The 25,722-nt window shown below is 39.4% G+C and overlaps 1 protein-coding gene across 1 annotated transcript in view; it reads right to left on the minus strand.

The window, feature by feature from the left end:
• Positions 1-557: 557 nt before the first annotated feature.
• Positions 558-25,722, minus strand: part of ttn.2 (titin, tandem duplicate 2) — a 174,867-nt gene continuing 149,702 nt past the window's right edge. Inside the window, 33 exon segments of the mRNA XM_056465825.1 lie at positions 558-1,889; positions 1,980-2,273; positions 2,370-8,087; positions 8,204-8,797; positions 9,021-9,326; positions 9,441-10,016; positions 10,105-10,404; positions 10,588-10,893; positions 10,989-11,573; positions 11,692-11,994; positions 12,119-12,421; positions 12,527-12,826; positions 12,932-13,222; positions 13,336-13,929; positions 14,021-14,302; positions 14,417-14,719; positions 14,806-15,111; positions 15,208-15,507; positions 15,599-15,889; positions 15,982-16,287; positions 16,370-16,672; positions 16,782-18,848; positions 18,927-19,226; positions 19,316-19,594; positions 19,872-20,165; positions 20,259-22,025; positions 22,120-22,425; positions 22,517-22,819; positions 22,900-23,199; positions 23,422-24,006; positions 24,230-24,532; positions 24,622-25,209; positions 25,314-25,610. Of these exon segments, the coding sequence (XP_056321800.1) occupies positions 1,591-1,889; positions 1,980-2,273; positions 2,370-8,087; positions 8,204-8,797; positions 9,021-9,326; positions 9,441-10,016; positions 10,105-10,404; positions 10,588-10,893; positions 10,989-11,573; positions 11,692-11,994; positions 12,119-12,421; positions 12,527-12,826; positions 12,932-13,222; positions 13,336-13,929; positions 14,021-14,302; positions 14,417-14,719; positions 14,806-15,111; positions 15,208-15,507; positions 15,599-15,889; positions 15,982-16,287; positions 16,370-16,672; positions 16,782-18,848; positions 18,927-19,226; positions 19,316-19,594; positions 19,872-20,165; positions 20,259-22,025; positions 22,120-22,425; positions 22,517-22,819; positions 22,900-23,199; positions 23,422-24,006; positions 24,230-24,532; positions 24,622-25,209; positions 25,314-25,610 (20,249 nt within the window). The 3' untranslated portion in view covers positions 558-1,590.

Raw genomic sequence — 25,722 nt, forward strand, 5'->3', positions numbered from 1 at the left:
AACGGACAGTGATTTTACTTAGAGAAAATAGTACAACGGTAGCAACCACATTGCTTTAAACTGTCAATAATCTGTATATACGACATGTATAACTCTGAGGTCAGGAAGTGCTCAGATAATATTATCCTAATTTTTTTAAAAGTTAAATGTAGGTGTAGGTTATACAGTGTGTTGTTAATTGCAGAACTCTATTAAAAAAGAAAGAAAAAATACAAGTTCTGAAAGAGATCAAGCCTTAGCCAGGTAATAAAAAGAAACGCAAAAGTAACTCAAAAGTAACGTAATGCATTACTTTAAAAAAATTAATTAAGTGTAGCAACTAGTTACTTTTTAGGGAGTAATTTAACATTGTAATGCATTACTTTCAAAAGTAACTTTCCCCAACACTTGTCATATATCCTTAAATAAATAAAAAGTGCACATGCCCACTAAATTTAGTCAGAACTGCATTTCAGTACTGTTCCGTCTCTATCAACTGTACATTTGTAAGGAAAATATTCACTGTGTCATCCATAAATAACACACAGAGAACACTAAATGAAAGCAAGACGACAACCTTTTGTGCTGTGAACATGCTTTATTGAATCATTAATACTCGAGGAGGTTGCATATATAGATAAGACTACAATTCTACATAAAATCAAACCAAAGTGCAGGGCATCTAAACCGTTTCTTTCCCATTGCACAGCAGGTGGTGTTGCTGTGGCACACTCTCTTGATGTTTGCCCAACAACTGACAAGATGAATTCTAAAGCTAACACACAAACACGCAATGCATCAAAGCAATCCTCCAAGAGGAGGCTCTGTTTCTGCAAGGGAGTGCAAGATATACTTTGCTTATTGGCCAGGAGATGTTAATTTTTAAAGTTTATTCAAGCAGTCCTTTGCCAGAAAGAGAGCACATTTAAAATTTTTTTGCTCATAATGTGCAGGCCGCTCGCACATTGAGCATGTCATTAAAATGGTGGTATGACATAGTCAGACTGAACACAAGGCCTAGTTGCCCAGCTTACATGAGGGTAAAATGCAAACAGCGCTCAGGGCCTTACATTCAAGAAACAATGCATAAGAGTATGGTTGTAACATCGCTGCACATGTAAACATGCAGGTATAACTTAGTCTCTCAGAGTTAAAGTAACGTCAACAGGGAGCCTCTCTACCTGTTGAGGCAATCTTAAAGACTTCAACTTATTGTTGAGGCACAGAGTTTAGTTTCAGGTTCATCAGGGTATTCGTTCCGTGTGAAACTTTCTCCTGATAAATATTTAGTTCCTTTTGTTTCAGTTAATATTGTTATAAATAACAATTCATACATTTTCCATAACCGTTAACTTCGGCTATATACATTATGTACACGTCACAGAAAAATGGATCAAAAATCCTAAGTCATAATTATCCAATATGGCACATTTTATAATAACTTTAGACTTTAGTCTAGTTTGGCATAAATTAATGTCAAGTTTGGTATAAAAATAGTTCATATTTACAGGAACAGATATCCAGGTACGCATCAAGATTTTCTTTTCTCTCTCTCATTTAATAAAAACAAAGTTGCTTAACGTAGGAAGGGGTGGGGTAGAAATTATGGCTTTACTTTGATCGAATACTAATGGTAACAGTTGCCAAGTCAGATCCATGCTCATTAGAAAGTTTAAGTGTGTATGCCCCAGCATCGGTCTCTTTCACGCCAGTGATAATGAGTGTGGTCAGGTCCTCGGTTGTCTCAATATGGAACCTACTGCTGTCTTCTTCGCCAGGCAGTTTCTTTCCACCTCGAGACCACTCAATACGAGGTGTTGGTTCTCCAGAGAAGGCACAAGCCACGGTAAGAACCTTTCCAGTTTCAATGCTGATATCTTCAGGAAGAGCTTCAATTCTAGGAGCTAAGCCTATAAAATATAAATTGGTTTGAAATGATAATAAACTGTTTTGCTCAATTTTAAAATAATTATATTTGTTATAGTCAAATTGGTCCTTACCTTGAGCACTGTGAAGGGCTGCTCCGACTGAAGTTTCTTCAGCATGTGAATGACTTGACATTATACTGCTTGAGCTCATTGCGTATACTGACTCTGATGTCATGGATGACATGCTAGACATTGACATAGTTTCAAATTTCATCTCAGCCATTGAACTGCTGAATGATGCCTCTTGCATTGAGCTCTCCATGTGGACGGATTTTGAGGTAAAACTTTCATGCATGCTGCTAACTGCAGCACTTTCCCTCTTAATAATCATTTCACTTCCTCCTTGTATTTTGGAAGACACAGATTCTGGAAGAAAAAAATATTTAAAGTACTGGCAAATATTTAAAGAAGAGCAGACAACAAAATGAAAACTAATCTAATTTAGGTCAAAGAAAATGTTACCTTGAACAGCCTTATGTGCAGCCATGAATGCAGTAACTTTTGTGTAAATTGCTTGAAACACTTGACCAACAAAAGAGAATGATGTTCTTGACACTGCTCCCCCCTCACTTATGATTTCACATGAATATTCACCTTGATCGTCCTCTGAAACATCAGATATATAGAGACAGCAAGTTCCATCTGCAGATGAATGAATCTGGTAGTGACTGCTTTGGCTCAGTTTTCTGCTATCCTTGTACCACACAACCTCTTTCAATGAGCTCTCAGCAACAAAAATCATCCTAATTTTGTCTTCATAAGCCTCAGCTTTGAGTTGCTGAATGATCTTTGGTGGTGCTTCCTTTGATGGGGTTGGGGACTTCACTGTAAGTGGTGATTTCATTCTTTTAGGTGACATGATTGGTTCAGGAGATTTGACTGTTGGTGGGGATTTGGCTCTTTGAGGTTCAGGAGACTTAAGTCCTGTAGGGGACTTAACTCTCAGAGGGGAAGCAATTGGCTCAGGAGACTTAATAAGAGGAGGAGATTTTACCCTGGGAGGTGAAGCTATTGGAGACTTCACTCCTTGAGGTGTGGTTGGTTCTGGAGATTTAAGAGGAGGTGGAGATTTTACTCTCTGAAGAGAGGTGGCTGGCTCTGGTGATTTTACTCTGAATGGTGACTTGATGCCCTCTGGAGATTTAATTCGAGGTTCAGGAGACTTAATACCAGTGGGTTCTGGGGATTTAATTTGGGGTTCTGGAGACTTTACTGAAGGCACAGGGGATTTGACTGAAGGCTCTGGAGATTTCAGTGATGGTACAGGGGATTTTACCAAAGGTTCTGGAGACTTTACCGATGGCACTGGAGACTTCACAGAGGGCTCTGGGGACTTTACTGATGGCACTGGAGAAGCAACTGTTGACTCTGGAGATTTAATTGGTGGCACCGGAGATGTCACTGAGGGTTCTGGTGACTTCACTTGTATAGGTGTAACCTCCTCTTTAAGTATTGGTTTGTTAATAGCCAAGGTAAATCTTGCCTCTTGCTTTCCTTCTGAATTTTCTACAACTACAGTATAGCTGCCCTCATCTGAATATTCAACTGATGAAATTTCAAAGGTAGACTTATACTGTGTGGTAGACACATGAATACGATGTGAAGAGACAATTGTTCGTCCCTCATGCATCCATGTGACACTTGGTGCTGGCTCTCCATCAATATCACACACAAATCGTGCAGTCTCACCCTCAGATACAATCAGAGAATGTGGTTTTGTGAGTATTTTAGCTGAAAGGGTAGCTTTAATTTTCTTCATCGATACTTCAGCAGATGTTTCTGATTCTTTTAACTTAGATTCAGATGACACATGCTTTTCTGATGTCGTATGTCTCTCAGAGGATGAATATGAAGCTGATGATAGGTATTCAGTTGATGCATACCTAATTGGAGATGATGCAAGTCTCTGAGATTCATACTTTTCAAAGGCAGAAACTTCATGTCTCTCGCTTAACTTTGTTTTGAATTCTTGAATCTCCAAGTGAGTTCTTGAGGCAGAGGAAGCTCTGATTGTTGTTGAATGATAATAATCAGTTTTTGTTATATCAGGTACAATTTTTGTTGGGGCCTCCTCATCTCGACGTCTTGAAGAGTATGTAGTAAATGCTCCCCCTGAAACATCAAGAGTTGCATAGTCTGATGCCTCACCCTTTGAATTCGTGCAAAGAGCACGGTATGTGCCAGTGTCCTCAGCCTGACAGTCATTAATTTGGAGAGACAGGACTCCACTCATATTTGTGAACTGGTATTTGTGGCTCTCTTGTATTTGTTGTCCATTGTGGAACCACTGGATATCGGCATCTGGCTTGGACTGTACATTTAAAGTGAATTTAGTGTTTTGACCACATGGTACACGGTGAGAGCGCATTCTTACAGTGATACGTGGAGCATGGTCAAGACTGAATGGTTGCTGTGTTACAACCTGGTATTTGCGCTCAGATTTAAGAGCAGCTTTCCTTGCTTCATATCTAGACATGATGTCAAATCTTGCAGACCTTTCAAATCTAGAAGAGGATCTGGAGGATCTTCTCTCAGGAGATACAGGACTTGGTGATCGAGGACGAGTTCTCTCAGGGGTGGGTGATCTTCTTTCAATTATTTCAACTTCAGCCTCTGTTGAAATGCGTGCACGAGGTTGTCTGATGAGTTCAGATACAGGACGCATCAATTCAATGTATGTTGGAGACAGGGATCTTCTCCTTCTCAAGAAATGTGAAATAGGAGGAGGAGAGCCTCGAGCTTGCTCAGTTGTTACATGTTTTGTCTCTTCTACACGTCTCACTTCAGCTCTGTAAACAGGTCTTGGTGAGGCACGTCGCAGTGCAGACAACTCAAATCGCACAGGGCTTCCACTAGGTGGCGAGGCAGAGAAACCCAGTTCTAGTTCTTCTTCAAGCTCTCGTCTTTCTTTTTCTGATAATTTCGTTGCCAGATAGTCCTCTTCCTTAAGCAGATCCTCATCTGAAATATCCCCAAGTGAGCGTCTTCTCAGTCTAAATGATGCCTCTGATTCAGGGGATGGTGAACGTCTGGCTGGTCGAACAGTCTCCAAATCATCTTGTGTAAGTTTTGGAATGCGCCATTTCGGTCTGTATTGATCAGTTATTCTAGGCAGTGGCATAACATAAAACTGCTCCCATCTGGAAAGACGAATTCGCCTTTGTCTCTTCTGAACAATTCTTTCCATTCTCTCAGGAATCTCATACTGGTCACGCAGTTTTTTATACCATTTCATGTCAGATAGGGGCACAAAGTGTTTGATCATTTTATCTTCATCAAGAACAGTGGGATCATGTGCACGGGCCTCAGGGATTTCATAAGGCATACGTATCTTCTTCTCTTCCTCTATAATTTTCTTTATTTCTTGATCCTCTTTATCAGAGATATCAAACTCACCCTGCACATGCTTGGTGCTCACTGCCGGTTTATATAATTCTGCAGCTTCTTTCAAAGCCTCTTGTGCTACAGGATTAAGTGCAACAACTTCAGCTTTTGAGAACTCTTGTGCCATTTTAAGTGTCTTTTCTATTTGGTTTCTTACATATGTATGTCTTTCTTCCTCGCTCTTGAACTCCCTCCTTGTGTATGTCAGTCGTTCAACTTTGAGAGTAGCTTGACAGCTTGCTGATCCAGCTGTATTTGTTGCAGTGACTCTGTATGTGCCCGAATCCTCTATAAGAGTTTCTCTAATATGTAGAATGAAATAGTCTACATCCTCTTGAACAACTTCAACTTGTGGTCTGAACTCAAGAGGTTTGCCATTTTTCTCCCATTTCAAAGTTGGTGCTGGGGTTCCTGATACTCTCAAGTCAAAGCGGACGCTCTGCCCCTCAACACAATCAATATTGGCCAAGAGACGTTTAAACATTGGTCTCATAGTATCCTCAGCAACAGCATGAGGTGCTACATTGAGACGGGCTTTGCAACTGTCTTCGCCAAACTTGTTGTTTGCTACAACAGTGTATTCAGCATCGTCACTGAGGTCAACATTGTGTATCATGAGCTGATAAAGACCCTTGTCACTTGTGAATGTGTATTTTTTAGGATCTGGCTTGATTCTGTGCCCAGCCTTTAACCACGTAACACTTGGCTCAGGATGGACAGTTATGGTTACACCAAAGCGCACATCTTCACCAATGTATGCTGAACGGTTGAATAAAGGCAAAGTAAACTCTGGTGGCCTCTGCAAAATTTTGCTTTTGTCAATTCTACGCCTGGGTTTCTTCAGCGAGCGTCCAAGGTAGTACTCACGGAAGGACCTAACAGTCTCAACAAATAACTCCGCATATGCATTGTCCTCCCTGTCTTCACTGACAACCTTGCATCTATATAATCCATCATCACATTCTTCAATGTCTTTAACATAGATGCTAGCAACTCCATTAGCATATGTGATTTCATATTTGTGGCTTGCAGTTAATTTGCGGGAGCCAAAGTACCAGGTCACTTCAGTGTTTCGATCATAGTTTTCAATGCAGCACACAAACCTGACATGTCCTCCCTCTTCAGCAGATCCATGCATGACAGGCCCTGCTCTCAAGCCTTGTTCAGGATGTCCAATTTTCACTCTTCCAATGGAAACATTTTTCTGGTTTCTGTAGCCACCACCATAGGCAACACGTGCTGATGAAACAACAAAGCTCCATTCCTTTTTCACAAGTGACTGGTAGTATCTTTTGTGTCTCAAAGTCTTGATGACTTTTGAACTAACATGTTCCAATTTCATCTTGAGCCAAGGGTGCTCCAAAGCTTCTGAGGCAGTCATACGTAGCTTGCAGTCCTTAGTTAACAGTCTGTCAACAAAGTCCATAGCCTCAAGGCTGGTCTCTTTGAAGGCTTCACTATCAAACATATACTCTGCATTTGAAATGTGCTCAATCATTTTCTGGTTTGATTCAGCAGCAAACGGATTAATTCCACTTAAGAGGACATAAGCAAGAACACCTACAGACCACATGTCAGTGGCAGTTGTTACAAAATCACTGGTGTGGATTTCCGGTGCATAGTACTCTGGGGCAGTGAACTGAATCCTGATGTTTTCTCCAGGTGTAAGCAACCTAGCTTGGCCCATTTCAATGATCTTGATTGTATTGCTCTTCCTTGTGGAATAAATAATGTTGTCAGGTCTGATATCAAAATGGCAATAGTTTTTACTATGCAAGAACTTCAGGGCTCCACAGACTTGTCTCAGATACTGAACAATTTCTTGCTCTGTAAGGTCAAAGTTTATACCGAGACGCTCAAAGATGTCCATACCAGAAAGGAATTCATAGATAAGGACGTATTCTTCCAAGCTATCAAAGGATTCATGAAGATACAGAATGTTTTTATGTCTTGCAATATTGAGTGTCTCAATTTCTCTTGCAACCAGCTCTCGATCAGCACCTTTAACTTTGATGAATTTTGCCAAGAATGTCTTCTTGGAACTAATTTCAATACTGCGATGGACAATGCCAAACTGTCCATTACGTGCAAGTTCCTCAGAAACTGTGTACAGTGATGGTACATGTTTGACTTTTGAATGTGGTGCCTCTTCCTTTGTAACTACTCTTGTTTCATCCACTTCTTCATCATAGTTTCGAATTGCTAACTTGTCTTCTTTTGTAGTCACAGGGTCAGTAGGTGCAGATGGATCACTCAACCCAAATCTGTTTTCTGCAATCACTCTAAACTGGTACTTTGTTTTGCCAAAGAGACTCATGACGGTATATTGGGATTCAGATGTCTGTGCAACACGAATCCATCGGTCTCCGGTGGTAGGACACTTTTCAATAATGTAATTAATAATTTCACTTCCACCATCATTGCCAGGACTCCAAGTGAGAGTGATTGTATCTCTGCCAATATCACTGACTTTAACATCTTTTGGTGGATCGGGCACATCCGCAACATCGAGTTCAACTGTCTGCTTATCCATGCCAAATCGATTTTTGGCACAAATAATGTAGTAGCCAGAATCCTTCCTTTGTACTCCCTTTAGGAACACCAGGGAGGTGAACGACCTTGTGATAATAACCTGATGGTAAGCTGTGTTGTTAATAATCTCTTGTCCCTTTTGCCAAGTGACTACAGGATCAGGTTTGCCACTAATTGGAATCTTGATGGTAACCACTTCACCACGAATGGCATGAACAGCTCCCATGCCTTGGAGGTGTAATGGCAAGTAAATCTTGGCAGGAACTGGAAGAAAAAAAAAATGCTGATTAGACAAATCATGATATCAAATAGAAAAAAAAACAATATTTTGGAAAAGGAAAAGAGGGCTAGGAAAACTATAAACAATCAGAAACATTTACCTTCAACCTCTAGGTTCATACTTGTGGATATTGATCCAAGCTGGTTAGTAGCTCTAATTTGGTAAGCAGCTGCATCATTTTCATCAGCATTGCTGATAACAAGTTGGAAGTAACCTCCTTTGAATTCTTGGACCTTTATTTTCTCTCCATCAGCTAAAATTTCTTTGCCATTTTTGTACCATTTAACCACTGGCTTGGGATGCCCAACAACCTTTGTGACAAAGGTTGCGTTTGCCTTGTATTTTACACACATGTCTCTCAATTCATCCTTGAAGAATGGGGCACGGAGAGCTGTATCTGATTTTGGAATGACTGGTTCTGAAATCTCACTCCAGTCACTCTCTCCACCAATATTTTCACATTTGACACGGAATTCATATTCAAAACCTTCAAGAAGACCTTTAGCAGTATAAGATGTCTCATGGATTTCTCCTGTAGTAACTGCAATCCATTTGTTCTGTTTCTTCTCTCTTTTTTCAAGGAAATAGTTCTTAATTTTGGCACCTCCATCACTTGTTGGTGGTTTCCAAGAAACAACACATGAATCCTTGGTTACAGATGAAACAAATGGCCGTTGTGGTACTCCAGGTTTCTCTGTTAAAAGAATTAATGGATTTGGTTAGTGTTGTAACACACACACACACACACGCACGCACGCACACACACACACACACACACACACACACACACACACACACACACACACACACACACACACACACACACACACACACACACACACACACATATATATATATATATATATATATATATATATATATATATGGTATTTAATAAATTAATGCATGACACTCACCAAATGGACTCTTGATAATGACAACAGATGGAATCTCAAGAGATTCACTAATTCCATACTGATTCTGTGCAGAAACCCGGAAGTAATATCCAGAGCTCTCAATGAGGTTTGGAACACGACATGTGGTTCCTGAGACAGCCGATGATACAAGATGCCATTGCTCACCCTCTTTCGCTTCACGTTTCTCTACAATGTAATTTGTGATCATTGATCCACCATCATCCTTTGGTGGTTTCCAACTAATGATCACAGAACTCTTCAATAGAGCATCAACAACGACTGGTCCTTCAGGCAAGAGAGGTTTGTCTAAAAGACAAGGAGTTATTAAATTTGTAACATTTGTAAACACATTGTATGCATTATAAACATGGGTAATGCCATTTCAGGTTATTTTTTTCATTAAAACAGACTCAGATGTACCTTGGATTTCAACACGGAGGACAGTGTCAACTGTGCCAAATTTGTTGCTGAGTTGCACCTTATATCTTCCAGCATTTGTTTTACGCTGAACATTTCTGATAACTAAATGAGTGTAACTTTCTGTGTTTTCAATTATAACATTCTCTGATGGATTGAGGGGCTTCTTGCCATAGAACCACATGATTTGTGGAATAGGGCGACCAATGTAAACCACATGAAGACGTAGGCTAGTTCCACAGCCTGCATAGTATTTTTCTTTCAATGGGAATCCTGGATGGAATTGTGGTGCAGCCTGCAATAAAAGTTTTCCACTGGTCTCAATTTCACCCGCCTCATTGATGGCTCTGCAAGTATACAAGCCTTCATCTTCTTGTTCATCTGTCATTACTGATAAAGAGTGGTTTCGGCCATCAGAGCTCATCTTGTATTTTCGGCTCTGGATCAACTCCTTTCCATATCTATACCACTTAATTTCAGGAAGAGGTCTTCCAATAATCTGGCATGTTAATGTTCCAGACTCTCCTAATTTAGTGGTAGTATCTTTGATATCCTCCTTCATGCATGGAGCCTCTCCAACTAGAAGACAATTTAAACATGTTAGTCACCTCGCATTTGTGAATTTGTTTCAGAAAAAAAAAATCAAATTGACATTGCATTAACTTACCACTCAGTTTGGTTTTAATGCCCATTGCTGTTCGTCTTGGTCTACCCAGTCCAGTTTCATTCTCAGCAAACACTCTGAACTCATACTCTGTTGCTTCCATGAGTCCACCAATGGTAAACTGCCTGTCCTTTGAGCGCTCTTTATTGCACTTTTTCCAAGCACTTTCACCTGCTTGCCTGTATTCAATCCAGTACCCAAGGATCTCTTTTCCACCATCAGATTCAGGACGCAACCAGTGAATGGTTATGCAGTCCTTGGTTATAGAGATAATATCAAACTCACCGGGTTGCCCTGGTTTATCTGTTGAACACAAAGAAAAAGTTAAGGATACAAAAAAAGAACAATATATATATATATATATATATATATATATATATATATATATATATATATATATATATATATATATATATATATATATATATATATATATATAAATATATAGCTTTTTGTGGGGAAAGAGGGAGGAGCGGGTGTACATACCAAATGGATCTTTGCATACAACTGACTCGGACACAGGACCAGGCTCGCTTTGACCAATATCGTTTTGAGCAACCACACGGAACTGGTATTCTGCATCTGGGATTAGGCCAGTGAGAGTATACATTGTTGTTGTGATATGAGTCTTATTATGACGCACCCACTTTTCAGTGGAAATCTCCCTTCTTTCAACATAGTATCCAGTGACACGAGAGCCCCCATCATCCTTTGGTCTTGACCAGGACAGACCAATTGTTGTCTTTGTAACATCCATAATTTCTGGAGGGAAACTAGGAGGTTCTGGTGGACCTTGAAAAGCAAGCAACAAAATAATAATCATGACATGCAATTATTTAAAAATAATTATTATAAATCTATATAAAAACGAATGATAAAATGCTTACAAAGAGGCGTCTTTGGTGTGACAGATTCATCAGATTTCAGAGATTTGCTAATGCCAAACTGGTTCTCTGCTGTGATCTTGAAGTGATATTCAACATTTTCCTTCAGTCCCTTCACCACAAGTGATGTATCAGCGACACGTGAATCCACAGTGTACCAAGCTGCTTTAGGTACTTCACGCCTCTCCACAATGTAACCAAATATATCAGAACCACCATCATCTGATGGTGGTCTCCAGCTTACTCTGACTGAACGTGCCTGAATATCATCAAATTCAAGAGGACCCTCAGGTGGATCTGGACGACCTATAACTTTCACTTTAATATAGACAGCCTTCCTTCCACATTTATTTTCCAACACAAGATCGTAGGTACCGGTGTCATCTCTATGGGCTTCCTTGATCACAAGCTCAGTGCGTTCTTCACTGGTTGCAATCATAGCTCTGTGAGAAATGTCACGACCTTCTTTTGTCCACTTGCATGTTGGTAAGGGTTTGCCCTTGATGGGCACCGATAGTCTGATGACACCACCTTGTCTGACAATATAGCCTTCCTGGTAAATTTTTTCCAGCTCATAGTCAGGGTATTCTGAAAATAAAATAAATTTGTTGCATAACAAAAAGATAATGCAATGTACATGACAAACTAATACAAGTTTACATTCTTATTCTGAGGATTTAGAACTTTTCTTAGAATTTTAGCTTACCAAGCATTTCTGCAACTTTTACCACTCCTGGAATCTCAGCTGGCTCACCAGCTCCACCAGCATTGCAAGCCATCACACGGAACTTGTATTCAGCTCCTTGGGGCATGTGTGTCAAAGTGTATTCACAGATCTTTGTTGGTGTTGTGTTGCATTTTGTCCATTCAACCTGGTCAACTTTTTGCATCTCTATAAGATAGCCATTTACAGCAGCTCCTCCCTCCTCTTCTGGAGGAGACCAAGCAAGAGAAACGGATGTTCTTGTGGTATCCGTAACTCTCGGATTTAGTGGAATACCAGGAGGCTCTGTTAAAAGAAAATTAAATAAACACACTGGGTTTAGTCACAAACACACGTTTAGTCTACTGACAAAAGAGTTCCTTCTATACAATTTTTATAAATTTGTACATTTTTACTCTTTTGTACATACCAATAGGATCCATTGCAATAGTTGGTTTAGAATTTGCACTTGGTTTTCCAGTGCCTCTAGAGTTTATGGCTGTCACTCTATACTCATATTCAAGACTCTCAATAAGTCCTGTGGCTCTGTATCTTGTCATCGTCACTGGATTCTTATTGATGCGAAGCCACCTGTCAGATCCAGCCTCTTTGCGCTCAATAATGTAGCCAGCAATAGTAGAACCACCATTGTCCTCGGGTGGTGTCCAAGTAAGAGTCATACCATCATGAGACACATCAAGTATTTCAGGTGTGCTGGGTGCTCCAGGTACAGCTTAAAAAAGATGATTAATAACAGTTTTATTTGAATTCGAATATTTTGAAGTTAAATTTCAATAAACATAAATAGAAAACATTTGGATTATGAAAAAAAACATACTTTTGGCACTCTTGCACTCAACGACCTCAGATTGCAAGAACCCGCCGATACCAAAGCGATTTGTTGCTGCAACACGGAATACATATTCAGTTCCCTCTGCAAGTCTTGTGAATTTGAACACGGGTCTTGTGACAGATTCAGAAACAGACATCCATCCAGGTCGATGTGCATCACGTTGCTCAACAATATAGCCACTGATATTTGCACCTCCATCTTTCTGAGGTGGTTCCCAGCTGCATGTCACAGATGTGGCATCAACCTCTTCAATTTTCATAGGCCCAACAGGTACTCCAGGTTTATCTTGAGAAGAAATACATTTGTTAAGTTAAAAAACATATAATAATAAAAATGTTGCTTATGGCTGTGGACCTATAAAACTGGGAGGAAAAATAAAATGTTTCTTACCAAGAATAATAACTTTGATGACCTCAGTTGCTGTTCCAGTGACATTCTTCACATTAAGAGTGTAGTCACCAGTATCATCAATTGTGGTTTCACGAACTGCCAGTTTGGTGAATTTCGCAGTTGTTTCAATCTTAATCCGGTCAAGCTTGTCTTTCATTTTGACTCCACCAAACGACCATGAACAGACTGGTGCAGGTCTTCCTTTAATGGGAATGTTGAGCACAATTGGCTTACCAGCTGGCACATTGACAATCTTTTGAGGGATACCAGTCAAGTCAATCTTCGGCATGTCTGTAATGATAATAGAAATACCTATATTTAAACATTTAAACAAGCAATACATTGTGTGTAACTTTCTTATATTGACTTGCTTTCCGGTTTCATTCAAGTTTCTAATACCTTACCTCTCTGTTCTTGAATTGTTACAGGTGTCATGAGATCTCTGGGCTCACTGACACCTCTGCTATTTTCAGCTCTGATTCTGAAGAGATATTGCTCATTTTCAGTCAGTGAGTCAATTGTGTGTTGCAGCACAGATGATTTCACATTAGCAACATTCATCCATCGATCAGTTCCAGTTTTGCAGGCTTCAATGACAAAGCCTGAAAGTCTGCTGCCACCATCATGAAGTGGTTTTTCCCATCCAAGAATGACAGTAGACTTTGTTGTATCAATGAGATATAGATCTTGAGGAACAGATGGAACTTCACAAACCAGCACTGGTTCAGTAATTTCACAAGGTTCTCCGATACCATATATATTCTCAGGCAACACTCTAAAGAAGTACTGTGTTCCTTCTTCCAGTCCAGTGATTCTGTATAATGTCTTCTTGCACTCTGTTGTCACTGTTTTGTAAGATTTCATTGAAGCTTCACGCTTTTCAATTATGTAGTTGTTGATGGGAGCACCACCATCAATAGTAGGCACATCCCATGTGATTACAACTGACTCTTTAGTGTAATCTTTAACATTTACTGCACCACATGGTCCAGGAGTATCTATAAGATACAAGAATACATTATAATTATATTTTGAATACAGTAACGTTAAGAACACAGTATTCATTATTAATAGCACACAATTACTCACCATAAATCTTGACGAGAATTGTAATAATTTTCTTGCCAGATGGATTTTCTGCCTCAATTGTGTATTTTCCAGCATCATAGCGATGTACCTTCTCCACTATTAATGATGTAGTCTTTTCTGTGGTATCTATGAAACCACGGGACTGTAGGTCAATTCCAGTCTTTCTCCAGGTAATAACTGGTGCAGGTCTTCCAGATATAGTTACATTAAGACGTAAAGTGTTGCCAGCTCTGATGCAAACAGTCTTCTTAAGTTCATCAGGTAGCTCAATATCAGGGATTTCTGAGAACATAGCAATAAAAATTATGCAGTATTTATGTACGCAAAAAGGCATTTAGGAGCAAGAATTAGCTTGATGATGGCTTTAACCATGCAGATCCAAACATAAGAACTTACCAACTTTTTCAGAGGGTGCAGTTTCGATACTGCCTTCACTGAATTCCCCAGTACCCATAGCATTGACAGCAGCCACTCTGAAGCTGTATTTTTTATTACTTGCCAGACCAGTTACTGTGTACTGAGTACTGGTCAATGTCTTCTGCGTGGCTCTATACCACTGCTCTGTTCCCTCCTCCAGAATCTCAACAATATAGCCTGTGACATCAGATCCACCATCATACATTGGTCGTGTCCATGTCATACTAATACTGTGCTTTGTGGTATCTGAAATACGAGGAACTGATGGTGGTGCTGGGGTATCTGTAAAATGAAATGGCAGGTTAAGCATGTTTCTAAATATTTAAGTCTTTAAAATATTTGGAGCCTTGCAGGACAGTTTTACTCACATGTTGGGTCTTTACAGTGAGCATACTGAGATACATCACTTGGAGCACTGGTGCCAGCAGCATTGACTGCTGAAACGCGAAACTGATAATCACTACCCTCAAGGAGACCAGTGATTTTCAGGCGTGTATCATAAATGGTGTAGGTTTTGTTTACTCTTGTCCATCTAACACTGCTCTTCTCACGTTTATCCACAAGGTAGTTTTTAATTTCACTTCCACCATCATTCTCTGGCTTAAACCACTCGATAATAACATGCTCTTTTCCAATAGCAGTAATATCTGGAGTTCCCGGAGGTGTTGGAACAGCTATAATGTAAATTATAGACAAATTTTAATATTTAGAATTTAGATTCTTGATTATTAACAGAAATGTTAATACATAATAATTTTAATCATACTTACTGTATGCATTTCTTGCAATAACTGGTTCAGACTCTAGGGGTACACCAGGCCCGTATTTATTTACACCTCTGACACGGAAAATGTACTCATTGTTTTTGATCAGTTTCGTGCTGACACAAGACAGAGTCTTGCATTCAGTTTCCATAATGACCCAGTTGAGTCTGCTTGTCTCACGTCTTTCAACAATATAGTGACTGGCATGATCTCCACCATCCTCCAGAGGAATCTTCCAGGAAACTGTGCATTTCTCCTCTGTGACCCTGCTGATTGTTATTGTACCCGCAGGTGGACCAGGTGTATCTTAAATGAAAAATATATTACCATGAAATATACAGCAAAAACCCTTTTTTAAATAAAATGCTTTGAAGACTGTTATTTATTATGTTCCTACCAAGTACTTTAACATTGACAGCAGATGTTTTGATTCCACTTGCATTCTTTACAGTAAGGATGTATCTTCCAGTATCGTTTCTGTCACATGATTTAATGATTGCCATCGCTCTTGTGCTTGTGTATGTCAGAGAGTATTTCTCTCCAGGATCCAACTCCTTGTCGCCCTTAGCCCAAAAGACTTTAGGTTCTGGTTTTCCACCAACAGCAGCATCAAGAACAAGGTCTGATCCAGCTCTAATAGTGATTGTCTCACCCACAAGTTTACTGTCCAGCTCGGCCTTAGGTGGTGCTGCAATTAATTAATAAAATGTATTAATAAATATTCGTATCAGCACATATTTATGTTGTACATGTACTGTAAATATTAAGCAACCATCTTACTGTATTCATCTTTGCATGTTATAAGTCCTGATGATTGAGATGGCATACTGTGGACTCCAGCACCATTTCTGGCAATAACACGGAATTCATACTGTTCTCCCTCGAGGAGCGATGTAACAGTGAAGAAGTTTTCTGTGATTGTGGTATAGTTGCACTTCAACCAGCGAGCTTCTTCATCATCACTGGATGCCTTGCGTTCAACCACATATCCAACAATCTTGCTGCCACCATCATTAAATGGCACAGACCATCTAATAGACACTGAGGTCTTGGTTACATCATAAACCTCTGGTGTGCCAGGTGGATCTTAAATACAAATATTTGCATTTGATAAATATTAAGCCACCATTAAATATATACAAATTATAGAAGAAAGTAAAAAACTTACCAACTGGATTTAGAGCCAGTACTGGTCTTGATGGTTCACTTGCTTTACTCAAACCAGCAATATTCATCGCATATACTCTGAACTGATACTCAAGGCCCTCAATAAGGGTGGACACCTTGTAATGGCACTCAAGACAAGGAATCTTGTTCTCCCTCACCCAAAGAATGGTATTACGCTCTTTCTTTTCAATCCAGTATCCAGTTACTTGGCTTCCACCATCATGATATGGCACATCCCAACGAATAGAAATTGCATTAGCACACACAGAAACTACATCTGGACGAGTTGGTGGGCTGGGTGAGACTGAAAACACATTAGAAATGTTACATGTATTAGAATAAAAACAAGACAATAAAATCTAAAAGAAAATCAGTTAATAGTCAGTTAATATTACATCATACTAAATACTCACTGAATGGATGTTCAGCAACAATAGCTTGAGATTCAATGGACTTGCTAACACCAAACTTGTTCTCAGCAGAGACTCTGAAAGTGTACTCCATGTACTTGGTGAGATGAGTTACTTTGATGGTAGTCCGTTTCACACTTGAATTCACAACCTGCCATGTTGTGGAGCCAGACTCACGTTTCTCAACAATATAATTGCTTATGTCCGTTCCACCATCATCACTAGGTTCTCCCCAAGTCAATACACAGGATTCTGATGATACTCCTGAAATTTCAACAGGTCCAGTTGGTGGGGTTGGTCTACCAATGACAATAACCGTAACAGTAAATGTCTTTGATCCAGCTGCATTTTCAAGCGTGAGATAATATTTTCCACTGTCGCCTCTCTTGGCATCCTTAACCAGCAGAGTAGTTCTGTCTTTAGATATCTTAATCGACACTCTGTCTGTTTCTTTAAGTTTCATTTCTTCAAGCTTCCATGTTACCTTTGGGGCTGGTCTGCCACTTATTGGAATATCAATGGCAAAAGAATTTCCAGTTTTGCAAGTAATGAGTTGTTTATCTATACTACTCAGATCTGCGGTTGGCTCTATACGTGGCTCCTTTATAATGACAGAGGCTAGTGCATCTCGTGGGTGACTTATGCCAGCATCATTCTGAGCCTTTACACGGAACTCATATTCAGTGTTCTCAACCAGGCCTTCAAGAACCATTTTCAGAGATTTAGTTTGACCTCCAACAACCCAGTTAGCAGAGCCCTTCTTTCTAGTCTCAACAATGTATCCAGTAATACGGCTTCCGCCATCATGCTCAGGCTTCATCCACACTAGGCTAGCTGTTGAGGATGTAGTATCAATAACATCCAGCCGCTTGGGAGATGCAGGCTCTTCTGTAGCTATAATAGGCTCTGTCATTTCATATGGTTCACCTTTGCCGTATTGATTTTCAGCGGTAACTCTAAAACAGTATGCCACACCAATATCAAGGTTGATCACTCGCAGGATTTGACGTGTACACCTTTCACTGACCTCCTGCCAACTTAATCTACTTGCCTCTCGCTTTTCGACAATGTAGTGATGAACACGTGCACCTCCATCATTTGATGGTGCATCCCACATGAGTGTCAGAGCACCCCTTGTCACATCCTTGAATGAAAGAGGTCCTGGAGGTCCAGGTGTGTCCAACACTTTGACTGTTAATGTAATGGTTTTACGACCACTGTTGTTTTCAAGAGAGAGTGTATATTTGCCAGCATCATATCTAGTGCAATTTTCAATTGTCAAGGTGCTGAATGTATCGGTTGTATTTATATCCACCATTACACCAAGATCTCCATCTGCCTTTGTCCATGTGGCAAGTGGGACTGGTTTTCCACGGAAGGGAATATGAAGTTTAACAATTCCGCCATTCTTCACAATATGTGTTTGCTTGAAGTCTGCATCTATATCAATTTCTGGCGAGGTCAGTCTGTCAACTGCTTGTACTACATTTGGAGTCTCAGAGAATTCTCCCTTGCCAGCACCATTGACAGCACAAACACGGAATTTATATTCTTCACCTGACTCTAACTCTGTTACTTTGTAATGTGTTTGGATGCACGTCTGATTGTTGACTCTGTGCCATTCCTCAAGGCTTGCCTTGCACATCTCTATAATGTAACCAATGATTTCCAAACCGCCATCAAACACTGGTTTGGTCCATCCCAGGGTAACAGACATCTTGGTGGAATCAATGACCTTCACCATAGTTGGTGCACTGGGTGCACTTGTTGGCTCTCTGCACTTAAACAATCTGGATATACCACTTGAAGGTCCAATTCCAGCACCATTTTCAGCCATAACACGGAATTCATATTCATTCCCTTCTGTAAGGTTTGTTACTCTGTGCCTAAGCTCAGTTATTGGTCTTTTAGCTGAAACCTTCACCCATCTCAAACTCTTCTTTTCCCGTCTTTCAAGGATGTATTGCTTAATCTCATTTCCACCATCATGTCTTGGTCTTGTCCAACACAGTGTAATACTGTTTCCTGTCACATGAGTGCAGTCAGGTGTTCCAGGTGCATCTGGCACAGCTGTGAGATATAAAAACGTGTTAAAGAAAAGAACAATTAATACTAAATTAGCAAAGAACTGGATCAAGAACAACTTACTGTACTGCATTTGAGCAATGATTGGATCAGACTCTAGTGGCTTGCCAACTCCAAATTTATTGACAGCAGATACACGGAACTGATATTCATTTCCTTTAATCAGTTTTGTGGCATTGAAGGAGCAGGCTTCACACTTGGATGTTACAAGTGCCCATGAAATTCTGGAAGTCTCACGCTTCTCAATCACATAATTATTGATAGCTGCACAGCCATCATTTTCAGGTGGGCTCCACCAAAGAGTTGCTTTCTCTGCAGATATATTTGTAAAGCGAAGTGGGCCTTCAGGTGGTCCAGGAGTATCTGCAGAACACAGAATACAAATAAGCAATGAAAAAATTGAGACCTTTTCTTTGTAATTTTTATAAATCAAAACTTTTCTCAGACCATACCTTGGACTCTAACAAGAACATCCACTTTTGTTGTGCCTGAACTGTTCTTGGCCTCAACTGTGTAGACACCACGGTCATTACGGTCAGCATCTCTGATAAACAGCGAGCTTGATCCAATAACAGTTGTGATGTCAACAAGCATTTTGTCAACTTCCTTTCCATCTTTATACCAAATAACTTGAGGTACAGGACGTCCACTTATACTGCAGCTGAGTTTAATATTTTCTCCTGCCTTGATGGTGAGGGATTTCTCAGCTTCAAATTCAATTTGAGGGATGACTAAAAAGAAATTAAAAGTTATTTATTTTTAAATAACTCCTTTGGAAAAATGTGCACTTATTAGAATATGTTTAATGCTGAACAATCTGAACATACACACCTTTTAGCAGTGCTTTACATTACACAGAACTAAACTAAACTGAAATTCAACTGTGAAAACTGTATTGAAGCAGTTTCAATTTACTAGAACTGCTAAGCTGCTTTGACAAAATCTCCATTGACGAATTGAAATAAAAATGTTGATCAATATGCAATTGATGCCTTTGCCAGTACATACCACTTTCATCCTTGGTCATGATGTAGCCAGAGGACTGAGATGGTGGACTAACTGTTCCAACAGCATTTCTGGCAATTACCCTGAATTCGAAGCGATCACCAGCAGCAAGGCCTGTTACTGTAAATTGACATTCGCTAACATCGATGAAATTGCATCTCAACCAACGTGCTCTTCCTTGACGTCTTTCAACACTGTATGCTACAATCCTACTGCCTCCATCACGTTTTGGTGGTTCCCACTGAAGTGTTACAGAGTCTCTTGTAACATCAATGCAGTTAGGTGTGCCAGGAGGATCTAATGAGAAAAAAATGGCACAATTACAAACCTAAACATTGTAAAATTGTCATCATGGATTGATGTGACAACAAAGACGATATTAAAACTTACCAACAGGGGAAATTGCCAGTTTGTGTTTGCTCTGTTCACTGACCGGACTCATTCCAGCATTGTTTTGTGCATACACTCTGAATGAATATTCCAGACCTTCAATAAGTCCAATGACTCTGTATTCTCTTCCAGAAATAACACTGGTATTCACTTTCATCCACAATAAGCTGTTCCTGTCTTTCTTCTCAAGGTGGTATCCAGTGATTGGAGAACCACCATCAAAACCTGGGGCATCCCACTGAACAGTCATGCCATCACTTGTAACATTGAATACTACAGGTTTTCCTGGTGGACCTGGTGGCTTATATTGGTGTTGAGCAACCACATCTGGTGAGGTTAGAGGATCACTTACGCCATATTTGTTCTCTGCACGCACCCTAAATTGGTATTCTGTACCCTTAACCAAATTTGGTATCTTGAATGTTGTCCTGACCACACTAGAGCAAACCAGCTTCCATGCTGCTTGAGATGTCTCTCGCTTTTCTACACTGTAGCAGGTGATCTCTCCTCCACCATCTTCTTGGGGTACATCCCATGAGATAATAATACTCTGGGCTTTAATTTCATCAAAACGGATTGGGCCTATGGGCTGAGATGGTGGCCCAAGTGTAATGACTTTGATGTCAAAGAAGTTCTTGACAAGTTTGTTATCAAGTACCAAGGTGTATTTTCCTGCATTTTCCTTTCTTGCATTTCTTACAATGAGACTAGCCTTGTTCTCTGTTTGCCTGAAACGAACTTGTTCACTTTCCTTGAGTAGAACATCATCTTTCATCCACTGAATAATTGGTTTGGGTTTACCTTTGTAGGGTAAGTCAATATTAACATTTTGTCCAATGCGAACACTTAATTCTCCATTAGGATAGTCAATAAGGTTTGCCTCAGGTGGTATAAGGAAGTCCTTTACAGTGATTGGCCCGATTTGAGAGAAGTCACTGCGACCCTTCTCATTTTTTGCAAAAACTCTAAAGTAAACTTCAGAAAGCTCTTTAAGTTCGGTTACCTCACACTGGCAACGTCTGCATGTGCCACCAGCGCTCCATGATTCTTCTTCCTTTGTTTTTTTCTCAATAATGTACTCAGATATGTGACTGCCACCATCATGATCTGGCTTTGTCCATGCCAGTGATACAGATGTATTACTTGAGTCAACCAATACAAGATCTTTTATAGCACCAGGCATCTCTGTTGCTCTCACAGGCTGCTCAGTCTCACAAGGATCGCCAACACCATATTCATTTTCAGCAGAAACACGGAAGAAATAAGAAATTTCTTCAGACAGTCCATCAACTTTATAGGTTGTATTGGCACATTCATTTGTCACAATAGTGAATGCCTTCATTTTAGCATCCTTCTTTTCAACAACGTAATTTGTGATTGGAGAGCCACCATCAATATAAGGTGGTTCCCAGCTTAGAGTAAGTTTACCTCTTGTCACATTCTTCACTATCATCCTGTTACAAGCAGATGGTGTGTCCAATACTTTAACAGACACTGTGATGGTTTTTGGCTCCCCAACTCCATTTTCAATTTCAAGAAGATATTTGCCAGTATCATCCCTTGTGACTTTTGGAATGATCAGTGTGGTTGAGTATTCTGTGTTTCTGATGGCATATCTTGCATCACCACTAATGTTTTTGTCTCCCTTTCGCCATGTTACATTTGGAGCAGGTCTACCTTTGAGAGGAATTACAATTTCAACATCTCTACCAGCCTTAGCTATGTACTGAGTTGACATTGAGATGTCAAGATCCACATCAGCTTCCTCTGTTAAATTGAAAAAGAAACATATTTGATCAGGTTATTGTAAGGAAAATCAGTATAAACCATTTAATAATTTTGACAAGTAAAAAGTACAAACCCAGAATATCTTTGGCTTGCACTGGCTGCACAATCTCAATCGAACGTCCAGTTCCAACACAATTCACAGCAGAGACACGGAAGTAGTAGTAAACTCCAGGTTTTAAATGGGACACAACAAACTCAGTAGTTCTTACTTCTCCTTTAGAACTTATAGTGACCCATTCTGTCTCATCAGCTATTCTTTGTTCAACAACATAGCTTGTGATTTCGCTCCCACCATCATAAACAGGCTTCACCCATCCAAGAGTAATTGATGTCTTTGTTGAATCAACAACTCTGAGCTTGGTTGGCTCACTTGGTGGATCTAAAACAGCAATATATATGTTTATGATTGCATACATTGTACATATTTATATTCACATTCTTAAAAAACAATCTAGAGAAAAAAAACTTACCAATTGGGTCATAAGCTTTGTAGAAGATGGAGACATCAGAATATGGACCTGCACCAGCTTTGTTGATTGCACAAACACGATACTGATATTCATTTCCTTCTGTGAGGTTGTGGACTTTTTGTCTGGTATCACGGATTGGATCTTTTATAACCTTGAACCACTGTAGACTTTTCTTCTCTCGTTTCTCTAAGTAATATCCATCAATGTCACTGCCACCATCCAAACTTGGTCTTTCCCACACCACAGTCATTGTTGACCTTGTAATCATGGTGACTTGAGGTTTAGAAGGCTGACTAGGATGAACTGTGAAAAGAAAAATATATATTAAATCACAATTGATAACAAATTTCATATTAAATATATAAGCAGTAAAACCTCCTTACCAAAGGAATTCTGTGCTATTACTGGTCTAGATTCCAAAGGATCACCAACTCCATGTTTGTTTACTCCACGAACACGGAATATGTATTCATTGCCCTTAATTAGCCTTGGGACTGTGACAATGCAGTCTTGCAATTTTTCAGAGATTATGGACCACATAATTCTGCTTGTCTCACGTTTCTCCACAATGTAGTGGGTGACCATTGCGCCACCTTCATCAGCTGGAGGATCCCACATGATGGTCATAGTATCAGCTGTGATTTTCTTAAACTGTATCTCTCCAGCAGGGGGTCCAGGTTTGTCTGAAAAAAAAGTGAGCAAAAAGTCAGAATGATTCAGATTAGGCCTATCAAAGTTAATGCATCAAGGCATACAATATTTATATTTATTTTATATTTAATACATCCACTTTTTAATTACTTCACATTAAAAATGTTATTCAAAAAACAGAATTATTATTAGATGTGATGATAAATATGATGCAAGTTATGAAAAGTTATTTAGCAGTAAAAATTGAAACTTACCTTGGACAAGTACTCTAACCGCAGCATATGCAGAGCCTAAAGAATTCTTGATCTTGAGTTCGTATGTTCCAGTATTCAGTCGAGTGGCTTCCCTGACTGAAATGCATGTAAACTCAGTGGTGTTGGAAATGGAAATCTGAGCTCCAGACTCAAGTTCTTTTCCGTCCTTGTACCATTCAATTGTTGGTTGAGGCTTAGCAACAATACCAATTTTAAGCTGAACCGTAGCACCAGCTTTGTATTTCACAACATCAAGATATTCTTGAGGAAGATCAACCTCAGGGGCACCATAAGTGTCCACACATGTGACTGGTCCAACAATTGCAGATGGGTTACTGACTGAACCAACTGCATTTTTAGCCATGACTCGGAATTCATAAGATTCATTCTGAGTCAAGCCTGATACAGTAAACTTGGTGTCAGTAACATTTGTCAAATTAGCTTTTGACCATCTGCCTTTTGGACCATCTTTCCTTTCAATTAAATATCCAGTAATTTTGCTTCCACCATCATATGAGGGTTTCTGCCAGGCTAGACTAATAGAGTTCTTCGTGATATCAGTGACTCTAACACTGTTGGGAGGTTCTGTAAAGAAAAAAAAAAAGGTTAAGCATAAGGATATATATATATTTATATATATATATATTAACTAAAATTAATAACATAATAATATTAATTCAAATTATATATATGATTTTATATATATATATATATATATATATATATATATATATATATATATATATATATATATATATATATATATATATATATATATATATATATATATATGCACAAAAATGCTTACCACAAGCATCAATTGCAAGCACAGGATCTGAGGACTTGCTAATTGGACCAATACCAGCAGCATTTTCAGCTGCAACCTTGAACTCGTAGATCAAACCAGCATTCACATTTGTTACTTTAAAGTGTGTAGCACGAATAACAGTTGTGTTAACTTTCTGCCAAAGAATGCTGTTTCTGTCCTTCATTTGAAGGTGATATCCGAAGACATGGCTTCCACCATCTGAGGATGGCTCCTTCCAGTTTACAGTGATACTTTCCTTCGTTACAGCTGACACCCATGGTTGTGAAGGTGCCACAGGAAGTGCTGAAACAAAAGTGAGTAGGTTTTCATAAATGCTTAATAGCCATAAATTTGTATTTGTCATTTTGTATATGGAGATATATTTTACTCACTGTATGGAAGACTGACTGTCACAGTCTGTGAATCAATGTGCTCACTGATGCCAAAGCGATTCTCAGCCCTGATTCTGAATTGGTACTCAACTCCAGTATTCAGCTTCATGATCTTGATTGTGCACCTTGCCACAGCAGATGAAACTTCTATCCAGTTGGCAGTAGTGGTCTCGCGTTTGAGAACAATGTAGTTGGTGATTGGGCTACCACCATCATATGCAGGAGGCAACCACTTCAGACTCACACTGTCCTCTGTGATATCACACATTTCAATAGGGCCAACCGGTGGACCTGGTCTATCAAGAACCACAATATTCACAAAGGATTTTGTGGTTCCACTAGAATTAGAGGCTGTGATATCATATCTGCCTGCATCTGAAGCAATACTCTCACGCAAATAAATTAAAAGTGAGTCAGTTGTCACATCAAAGTTGAATCTCATGGTAGACTTTAGAACCTGTCCATCTTTAGAGAGGGAAACTTTTGGTAAAGGTTTACCAGTAAGGGGGATCTCAATCTTGAGATTTGAACCTGCCTTAACATAGGCAGTGTTGTGTTGGAAGTCCTTCATATTAATTTCTGGCGCCTCTGTTGATTACAGAAAGCAACAACATTAGATAATAATTCAACAAGTGGTAATCAAATATTACAAATATTTAAAAATAAAGCATAATCCATAATAAATAACTTGCCCAGCTGGTCTTTAACAAGCACAGGTAAAACCATGTCCTTGGGGTCGCTCAGCCCAGCATGGTTTTCAGCACGAACTCTGAAGTAGTATTCTGCATTTTCTCTCAATCCATAGACAACAAAATGAGTGGATTTGGTGGAACCACACTTTATCCACTTTTGTTGTCCTTTTTCAAGGGCCTCAACCAGGTAGTTTGTAATTCTACTTCCTCCATCATGTTCTGGTTTAAGCCATGCAAGTGAGACACTTTCTTTTGTGACATCAGTTACCCCAAGCTTGGGTGGTGGGCTTGGTTTTTCTAAAATTAAAAGTAGCATATGAGGGGAAAAAAAGATTCATCAAAGGTTTGAAGAAATCAACAGATATTTGTGTTGTAGTAAAGGCTTAGTAAATATAATTATTTAATTTTA

This window comes from Danio aesculapii, chromosome 9, assembly GCF_903798145.1.
Source record: "Danio aesculapii chromosome 9, fDanAes4.1, whole genome shotgun sequence".
Taxonomy (NCBI): domain Eukaryota; kingdom Metazoa; phylum Chordata; class Actinopteri; order Cypriniformes; family Danionidae; genus Danio; species Danio aesculapii.